Raw genomic sequence first — 10,151 nt, 5'->3', positions numbered from 1 at the left:
CGTTCCTGCTGTCCTTGCCAAACTAGAAATGCCTGGACACACCTGAGCAGCTACAGAAGTGCCACCTCATGACCTCTTAAAGTCAATGGCAGTAAAAACTGCCACATCACTAACCACTTGCACAGACTAGATGAAGTAACAAGGCAAAATTTCTGGCAGCAACACATTTAGACCAAATAGCACATTCACTCAGGGGTTGATCTGCAGAATGTCTTTGCAGGCAGGAAGAACACAGCTCCTGAGTTTTTGAGGTCATGTTGAACATGTGTCTTTGCCAGTGCTGAGGTGATCCTTTGTCTGCTACACACATCATATCTCTCATTGAGCTTCTGAAGCTGGCAGTGTTTAGCCTTTCCTGAAGAGGTGAGTCATGACAGATTTTTTAGTGTCAACCCATGTAGTTTAGGAAAACACTGTTTTGCTGCCTGAGAATTTTGTAGGACTTTCCTGTAAGGCTCTATCTATTAAGTAGTTTGGGGGAAATATAAACTTGTAACTCTTTTTAAACAAGCAGCCTGTCCAGTGGTCTGCCTGACCCTGGCTAGTTTCCCTCAGGGCCCTCCCTCACCGAAATTCTCCCTCTGCTTCCACCACTTCATCTGTCCTCTCTCACACACAGCAGTGTAATCCCACAGTCACCAAATCACTGGCTGTACAACAGGCTACTAGCCACTTCACAACCTTCATGTGGCAGCCCAAAGTCTCACAGAGGAATTTCCATTGTACAAAATTTCTAAGGGCAGGGGTTAGTGGAGGAGCCATTATTAAATACAAACTCTATCTCAAGTTGCTAAGAACTATCAGTACTGTCATAATAGAAGTCAGAACACACAGTTTCTTCTTTGCTGTCTTTTACATATGAATTTTTAGAAAATAAATACATCCAAACTTCTAACACTGCTTCTAGCCATCTTACATACTGAAATATTTCATTTACATTCTCTTCTGAGCAACATATGGTGCTATGCAAAACAAAGGACAGTTTGAAAGGCCAGAAACAAGCCTTCGTGTTTCTCACTTCCCAACACTTTTTAGTCACTCACAAACAGCAGGAGCTGGCAAATAATACTGACGTTTCTTTGGTAAGCTGTAGGTTTAAATGATCTCCACAGTCCTTCTCAGACTGCTGTAGTGTTTAAGAAATGTATTTTTAAAAGTTAAATTTCACAAAGAATGAACATTAAGAGAAAAAAGGAGGCTCAGCTCATACAGCATCACATCTGATTGCCTCGCCCTGGCTCTCCGAGGAAGGCGGGGCTGAGCTCCGTGGCCAGGCACCTGTGCTCCCACCCTGCACTGGGATACATCACCAGCCACTGCAAGCCCACAGTTTACAGTTCATGTCTGGCATCTGCCTGGCAGCCCCTGGGATTATACAGCAATCTGCAGAAGACATGCTGGTGTAGGAGTTTTCTCCCTGCAGCAGTTGCTCCAGTTTTGAGTTGTCTTCTACATAACACTCATTACCCAGATATATCAGGAGATGCTCATTTAGTTTCATCCTTTCAATCACTACTGACTTTTGCTAAGCATCCCACTGACCTTTAACTTCCTCAGAGGAAGTTAGAAACAGCCTTGAAAGACAGCCCTATATCATTAGCTGCTCCAAGTACACAAACATTAGACTGAGATGACTGGCAAAGGTCTTGTTTTCCTCCAGCAGGGTTGGAGGTATGCACAGTTGCTTGGGAAGGGCAGGGAGAGTTGGGAAATGGTGAAATGAACAGTATACTCCTCACGATAGGAAATCCACCTGTGAAGGCACCCGCCTACATGTGTTGTTAAGATTGTGAAACTGCAGCCATAGTCATTCAGCTGCACTCACTCTAATGTTAGCACTACTTATTTGTGGTGAGAACCTTCAGAACTCAGTCCTGTATTTGCTTACACCAAATATGTTATTTTTATGAGCTTATAAGGCCTTTTACAAGAGCTCATTGGCTTGTCTTTATTTAATTTTCTGTTGATAACAGGAAAACATATGAACACCACATCTCTTCAAGCCCTTCACTGTAAGGAATGTATTGTTTACCTGTCAGTGGCCAGGATCCAATGCTTGATGAAGGTCATAGAGCTGAAAGGGAAGACAGACTGTTCTTGCTACTTGCTTGCAAGGCCACAGATTTAAGCTACTCTGTTGCTACTCAGCTTCAAACAACCAGGACCTGTTAACTTTTCCCTCCATAACCAAAGCTCTTGTTTCCTCCCTGTCCATCTTCCCAAGATGGTTTAACATCCCTGTCAATAACTCAAATAATTTATCCCCAGGACAGAAAGAAGGCAAATAATAATAATGGACAGAAGATAGAAATTTCAGGTCACCTTGGCAGTGGTCAAGGTAAAGGAAATTTGGTTTCTAGAAATGGGCAGAAAGCATGATTTAGAAGGGAAAAAAATCAGCATATTCTATAAAAGAGAGGGTTGGGAAAGCACCCAACAGAGGAAAGCAGGCAGAAGCCCTTCCCTCAGAGATATGAGGGTCCCCGGCCAGTGGACAGGACAATGGGGTGTCACATTAACCCCTGCTTGGTCTGTGGGGAGGTACTAATGGGCAGCAAGACAATCTGATCTTCAGAGCGAATGCACTGTGTAGGATGTGACACCTCTGCCACATTTCAGAGAGCCCTTGCACATGGAGGGAAGCAGGGTTTTTGTGCTAGAGGCTCTCTGAGAGAGAGGATCAGAGCAGGGTAAGGGTCTCCTGATGCATGCCTTTGACTCCCTCCCAACCAAAGAGGTACCCCGGTCAGCCCCCTCCTTCCTGAGCCATCAGATCTTCTATTTGTCAAGATTCTCCAGGAGCGAGGGAGAATATGTTAAAATACTCATTCTCTCCTCCTCAAAGTCATCCAAATCTTAAACAAGTAGTACTGTTTCAGACCTTCTCCACTCAAATATATGCACTACCAATAGAAATAAACAAATGTCTCAAATCTGTAAAGAAATAAATAAGAGCCCAATGAGCTGGATAGTGCAGTTTTTTAAAGCTACTCTGTTCTCTACAAAGAACCACAGAATGCTCCCTTCCTGCAAACAACATACTCAGAAAAAAAAAAAAGTGTTTATTCCATATTTATAGAAAAATACATTGCTTGTTTTAAAAGTCCTTAGGCTTAGAAGAAGAACATGGAATTTTATCCATACTCTGCAGCACATTTTGAATTGGTGGCAGGTGGAGAACAAATTCCCAGTATGAGAACATGGTTCTTTGCTCGGTGTTGTCCTTCAAAGGTCAAATATAAGAGTTGGTGTCTCGGTGTTTCTTTTTCTTGCCACATTTACCAAAACGACTGAAGAAACAGAAGGGGAGAGGGTTATAAGGGTGAAAGGAACAAAAGATGTACTCCAACTTGTAGTCCAAGCTGCAGTAGTGAAACGTTTACTTTCTGTGTAGAAAACTTCCTCTTTCTTTAGTTTTTATATTGAAGCAGGCATAAGTTGTTGATGCAATATCCAAAGCCACTGCTTGAAGCATTAGTGTATAGTGTTAGCTCCTTAAGAAATTTAGCCAAGGTGTAAATGTTCCCTGCAAACCTGCAGTGCAGTGACGAGTCTGGCTTGCTGTGTGCCAGAAGTGGGAAAGCTGTGCCTATAACTCTTCAGCTATAAATTCATCCTCTATGTAACTTCTAAATCACAAATTGTGGAAATGCTCCCATGATCAAGAGCTCTTCTTCACAGGATGCTTTAACTGAGGTAATGGCTGGTTTTCTTGAGCAGAGAGTGGCAGGCTATACTTTGCAGTATCTCTTTTACACACAATTACTTTCTGCTTCTAGGGGTGCATAGGACAACTTTTTGTGTCTATGAGAAAAATACAGATTTTACCCCCATAGTTGTGGTGTGGTTTAGTGGTTTGGTTTGGTTTGGTTTGGTTTTTTTTAATCAACCTGCCTTAGCAGTACTAAAAAGTTCATGTTTCTATTGAGGAAAATACCACCTGTTCATGACTTCAACCTCACTAGGAATTTATTTTGACACTTGGAAAATATCAATAATTAATGACAGCTGACAAGATTGAAGGAGAACACCCTCAGGAAACCTCACCCAAGTAAAAGTAAGGCAATACATATCATACCTTGAAAATTGCTCCACATCCTCCACTGTCTCTGGTAAGGCTATTCCCTTTGTCTCTGGTAAAAACAATACTAGGAACCCACAGAGAACTGCAAGAATACCTGCAATGGACATCGAAGAAATATGGGAACAATAAGAAAACTGTAACTTTTCTCATTTTCAGGGTTTATCCACAGAGAAAAGTTTATTCAGGTTAAGGTTGAAGTGGGATTTTTAAAGTACAACTGCTATTCCTGATTACCCTACTCTTAACAAACTCCTTTATACTATATTAATTTAACCTATTACAAAAAGCCCTTGAGGACTAGGGGTGCAATTGCAGCCTGAATTGCCCCAAAAGGGAGATCTTAGAAATCAAAAACCTGAGACAATTCACTTAGGCAAATGCATACAAACTGCACTGAAACCAGGATGCAATTTCTCACATAAGGCAAATCTGCCTTTGTTCAAGGGGCTCTATCACATAGATACACGTGCATTTCTTCAGACCATTGAGATTTTCCTGAAATATCCTCTTTGTGTATCCATGGTTAAAGCAGACTATATGATTCTGAATAAATATTAAACCTTGGGAAAGAACATTCATATACAGAGCCAGTTTGAAATAGCTTATCAGGAATGGTTATTTTGGAATAATTTCCTGCATAGATGTTATTTAAATGTTTAATAAGTGAAAAATAAAAGGGCTGGAGCAAAAAGTATAATGTCCTCTGACAGTTCCACAGTCCTCTCCTATTTTGTTGTTCTTCACTCAAGACAGAGGGAATTCACATGTTCTTCAGCAGCATCGGAATTTCAGAATTAGATAATGTGAACACTGTCCATCTATATATGACTAATCTTGGAATAATGGTAATCTTTTAAAATGCATTTTGTCCTTCCATTTATTTTTTTTTTTTTTTAGCTAAAGCTGTCGCTAACAAACTCACAGGTTTTTTTTGTGTTCCTTCAGCCAAGTTACCCAAGCAGACCCAAGCTCTTCCACAGCACGCCGTGAAATCACTTACATTTCACCCATTTGCTGTTCCACCTCTTGCTCTAGACATGAATGTTGAGAGGAACTGATCTGAAGGGGAGATGAGGCCACACACTACACTTTTGCCATGAAAGAAAAGCTCTATTAGGAGGGTGAAAGTTAAGCCAAAAATATATTTATATCAAACCTTACTGAAAATAATTAGAGGTAGCTCCAACCAAATGGTTTTTTTTCAGGAATGGGGCTATGATCCCACCTAGGTCACACAAACTCGAGCACAGGGAAACACCAAAGTTTCTGCAAAAGAAAAATAATGCCAGATATTTGAGAAGTGCTACCAAACAGAGGAACCAGCATTTTAAGGAGTTGAATGTAGACTTAGCTCCAAAATTATCTCATCAGTCTATGCCATCCACATTGAGCAGTGGCTATTCAGTTAGGAAACTCTGGATTAAAACCAAGTTTTACTAAACAGCAGTGAAACAGGGAATCAGGAAGAGCAGAAGGAACAGTTGAAGGATTCCTGGGAGCTTTCTACATACCTCAGTGTTGTAGGGTACAATTCAGTGTTCACAAGATAGACGATTTCAAAAGCCATTGTGATGCCCAGTCTTCCCAGTGTAGCAACTGTCGTTTTGAGCCATGGGATATCTGCTCATTCAAAAAGAAACCCTAGTGAAGTGTGCTTTGCTGCACCAGCAGAGCATTTCTGAGAGCCCCAGGCCCTATCAGCAGAAGCTACATCACAGAAACAACAGGTCACTGCAAATCAGACTGAAAAGCCACTGCTATAAATATCAATCTATACTGGCATTTATTGCTTTCCAGCATCATGCAAGAGTGCTTTGTAAAATCAGAAATTACTTCTAGTCAATTGATTCAAGATACTGGTGAGGCATAACAGCATGGGTGAGAGAATGAACATTATAAACTTCCATGACCATGTCCAAAACCTGCTCTGGAAAGGAGCATCTATTTATATAGAGGTATCGTGCTGAAAGAAACACTGCTGAGTCACCTCCCAAAGCCTTCTGACCATCAAGAAGCTACCTCTAACAGTTTGTAGAATCACAGAATAATTTAGGGTGGAAAAGACCTTTGATATCATCGAGTCCAACCAGAAAACTAACGCTGTCAACTCGCATGTCCCTAAGTGTTACATCTACATGTCTTTTAAATACCTCCTGCGATGCTAAAGTAAAATAATTCTCCCTAGAGCAGGTGAATCACAATTCCTAATTTGTCTAACCATTGCACATTATACATACTCCTAATATTGCTACTCGTGGCCATCTTCTCCCTTCCCTGGTGCTTGTCTTTGTAACTGACACGAGCAGGCCAGGGACCTTACACTGCCCCAGTGTCTCTATCTGGCTCTCCCAGCTCTGCTCCAGCTTTGGTGTGCAGCCACTGCCCTGTAAACATCAGCAGTAAGCTCTCATACATTAGCAAAGAGTGAGATGGTCACATCCACACTGCAGGCCAGGGCCATCCCATCTCGCTGCATGCAACTCTTCAGCAGCTTGAGTTCCCTCTCCAGAGAGCCATCACAAGGAATTCAATAAGCATCTCTGCAATACCCTTGGGAAAGGACAGTCCCCTGTACAGTCTAACCATGACCGGGCAGACAGGGGGCGAGTGAAACAACAAGCCTGAACCTGGCATGAAAGGGAGCTCTGCCACTGGAGAGGTCTCTGGCAGTGACTGTGTTTTCTCAGAACTTCAGTAGGAAGAAAAAGAAAACATTTCCATTTGCTCTAAACCAAGAAGTTAGATGCTTTGGGTTATTTCCCTTCCAAAACAACCAAACAAACCCCTATCAAATATCATCCTAGGTTGCAAGACATTGCCTTTGCCCTGAAAAGTTCTGCTTTCAAGCACTTGTAAGAAAAGCAAAAGCTGAAAGAATAAAATAAATCCACGTTGTCTCCCTGGCACCCTTTCAGTCCATCAGACCCCTGAGGTGAGGGTGACGTCAGTGTCCTTCCACCCTTTGCCAGGGTACTTGAACTGTGTGACCAGCCCAGTGTCACAGAGCTCTCACAAGCTGTTGCTGCAGATTTTTCCATTTGTATAACCAAACTTGTCTTGAAAGCAGGACTTGGACCTCAACTGTCCCCATCTACAAGTGTCTTAATCCCTAGCTCTCCTTTCCTGAAATGGGTGGAGTTTCCTCAGCACTTTACTATTACTGGAAGCAGGCTGGTGGCCACATTCTGCTGACCCCTGGCCACTTCTTTGTTCCCTTGCTCAGGCCATACCAGCCCCACACAATGCTCCTGCTCTGCTGCCTGCCACAGCCCCTACACCACCTCGTGGTTTGCATTATCTCATTTGCAAATAAAAAGACCACCAAGGTCTTTAACCTGAAGAGCATGACTTGGAGGAGGGAATTACCTTCTGGCAAGAAGGCAGTAATGAGGCATGCAACTCCTGCAACGATGTTGCTTATTGCAAAGGGAAGGCGCCGGCCAATGCGATCAATTGTCACTAAAATTAGGAGAGCAGCAGGCAGCTCCACAGCTCCTGAAATGAAGAAGTCTAGGTAGAGGTTTCCTCCAATGATTCCCAGGCGCATGACAAGCCCTTGGTAGATCAGGGCACTTGCAAACCTAAACAGCAAAGGGAAAAAATGTTGAGAGGCAAACAGATGACTGCAAGCAGCTGGAAAAACCCTAAAAGTCACAAGAGGATTTTTCTTCAAAACTGCCTGCCCTGTCACAAGCACCCTGTAACCCCAATAACAAACTGGACTGACGCAGGCACTCACCAGGCATACATCAAGATGAGTGTGTTCCTCCTCATCCGAGGTGTCCTCACCAAGTCAAGAAAGGAGGGGTTGCTGACCTCCTCATTGTTAACAGTGATCTGAAGAGACAAGCAAGCAGCAGAGTCAGCTCTCAGGGTCAGGCAGGCACTGGGGCAGAGTTTCTATGTCGACATGGTGCTCAGCCATATTCCAGTCCAGTGAGCAAAGGTGCTGATGAGGCAGCTTGCAGAGTTTAGGACTCCAGAGCAGTGTGCAGATGTGGGAAACAGCTTATAGCTAGACATGGCTGTGGGCTTTCCTTAATGTTGACCACATGAAATAATGAAAAAAATCCCCAGTCTTGACTTGAGAGTGGAAAAATTTTCTTGTTGTAAACTGAGAGAAGTTGTCTTGGAGTTTCTTGGAAAGCAATAAGCGGTTGTCATGTCAAGGTCATTGGGAGCACAGCTGCCTTCTGCCAGAGGTGACAGAGCAGGAGACCATGGCAGGAAGGGCAAAGAAGTAGGATGAGGGAAACGGGGAGAGAAGAACTGAGCAGCAAGCAACGGGCTTGGGAACATGGCTGGTGGCACAGCTGGGCAGCAGCAACTAAAGAGGACTGGGAGAAAGAGCAGATCTGTGAAGGTGCCTGGGTGCTACAAAACATTCAACTGGTGAAATTCAGAAGGTCTTAAAATACACAAGCACTGTGCTGAACACGGCTTTTAACCTGGAAGAAGAAAATCTTGCAAAACATGAATTAATGGTCCTTGTACTGCCTACAAAATGTAGTAAATCTGTTCACAGCTTCCTCCATACAGCTACAATGAAGCAATCAATGAAATCATTAGTTATAAGGTTTAATAACAGAAAAGAGGAGGATTTCACACATTCTGTGTTTACACATTGGAGTTCATTGCAATACAATACTGTGGAATCAGAATATTAGCAGGGCCAAAAAGAGATTAGGCACAGTGATGGAGCCTGTTTTTAACTGTGGCCAGCAGTTTTTAATTGTGATGTTCAAGCCAGGTGGCAGCCCTTTTGTTCATATGTTCGTTTGGCAGGTGAGGAAGAGGAGGAAGAGAAGGTAGGTTTAGGCAGGGACAAACTGTGAGACCGCCCAAGACAGGCAGTCATAGCTGGGATTGTCATCACCTATCAAAGCAGCTATAGGAAACATGGGATGAAACATGATGCACCTTTTTTAGGAGGACTTCAGGCAGCCTGGCTGCTTTGACTCTCAGTTATTACACCCCTCCTGAGGGCAGAAGTAAACCTCTCTCTAGTACCTCAGCACCTGCTGCCCATGCCAGCGCAGGAGCCCAAGGAAATGATCCCATCCACTGAGAAGCCATGGGTGAACAGGTGGAGCAGCACATGGGAACATGCAGAGCCATGACAGAACACAGGTAAAGCCAAACCCCTTGCCTGGGAGTCTCGTTGACTCAGCCAGAGCTATGTCCAAGGCTTTTGCCCTGTTTTTTGGTGTTTGGTTTGGTTTGTTTTTTTTTTTTTTGTATCATAAGGTAGCACAGATGTTTCTCAGTGAGGTTTGGCTGGATGTATTTAGAATCATAGAATCCTTTAGGTTGGAAGAGACCTCCAAGATCACCATGCCCAACCATCAAGCCAACACTACTAAGTGCTCTGCCAAAACAGATCAGAATCTGTCAGGGTTGGAAGGGACCACAAAGATCACCCAGTTCCAACCCCTCTGCCATGAGCAGGGACACCTCCCACTAGATCAGGCTGCCCAGAGCCTCATCCAGCCTGGCCTTAAAGACCCCCAGGGATGGGGCCTCAACCACCTCCCTGGGCAACCCATTCCAGGGTCTCACCACTCTCATGGGGAAGAACTGATTTCTCTTTTTTTTTTACATATGACTTTTTCATAACTGAATGATACAAAACTTTATAAGTGGACAGAAAAACTCCACATTTGTTTGAGCTTCCTTTCTACTCCCTCTTGCTTTCCTTCTGTCACCAGAGCCAGAAGTTTTCTTCAAAGCACTGCCACTTCTGCTGCATGTCAGAACCCTTTGCAGGGCAGGTGGAGGTTGCCGTGTTTCTGCACTCCTCTTGCATTCTCTCACAACTATTATTGTGGTTATAAAGCTGCCATGACTGTGTTTAGAAAGGCAGGCTGCCTGCCATCAGTTCTGATTGTGCAAATATGGGTTTAGTTTTCCAAAAGACTAAAGATAAATTCATCATGTCTCAATAATATATTTTTATGTCTTAATAAAGTCATAATAACCACAATCACAACTGAGCATTTTTATATGGATGAAGAAAAAAATTACTGTGCAAAGCCAACTCTTCGTAGGGAAAAAAATATTCTTTTCA

At 43.2% G+C, this 10,151-nt stretch overlaps 1 protein-coding gene across 1 annotated transcript in view; it reads right to left on the bottom strand.

Annotated features, from left to right (window-relative positions):
• Positions 1-3,232: 3,232 nt before the first annotated feature.
• Positions 3,233-10,151, bottom strand: part of LOC103773469 (solute carrier family 22 member 3-like) — a 31,945-nt gene continuing 25,026 nt past the window's right edge. Inside the window, 7 exon segments of the mRNA XM_008940837.1 lie at positions 3,233-3,290; positions 4,079-4,178; positions 5,246-5,286; positions 5,288-5,350; positions 5,596-5,704; positions 7,451-7,665; positions 7,824-7,921. Coding sequence (XP_008939085.1) covers positions 3,233-3,290; positions 4,079-4,178; positions 5,246-5,286; positions 5,288-5,350; positions 5,596-5,704; positions 7,451-7,665; positions 7,824-7,921 — 684 coding nt within the window.

Source organism: Merops nubicus, unplaced genomic scaffold (assembly GCF_000691845.1).
Source record: "Merops nubicus isolate BGI_N331 unplaced genomic scaffold, ASM69184v1 scaffold8745, whole genome shotgun sequence".
NCBI classification, from domain to species: domain Eukaryota; kingdom Metazoa; phylum Chordata; class Aves; order Coraciiformes; family Meropidae; genus Merops; species Merops nubicus.
Note: the sequence above shows the minus strand (reverse complement) of the source record. Positions and strands in the feature narration are given on the sequence as shown.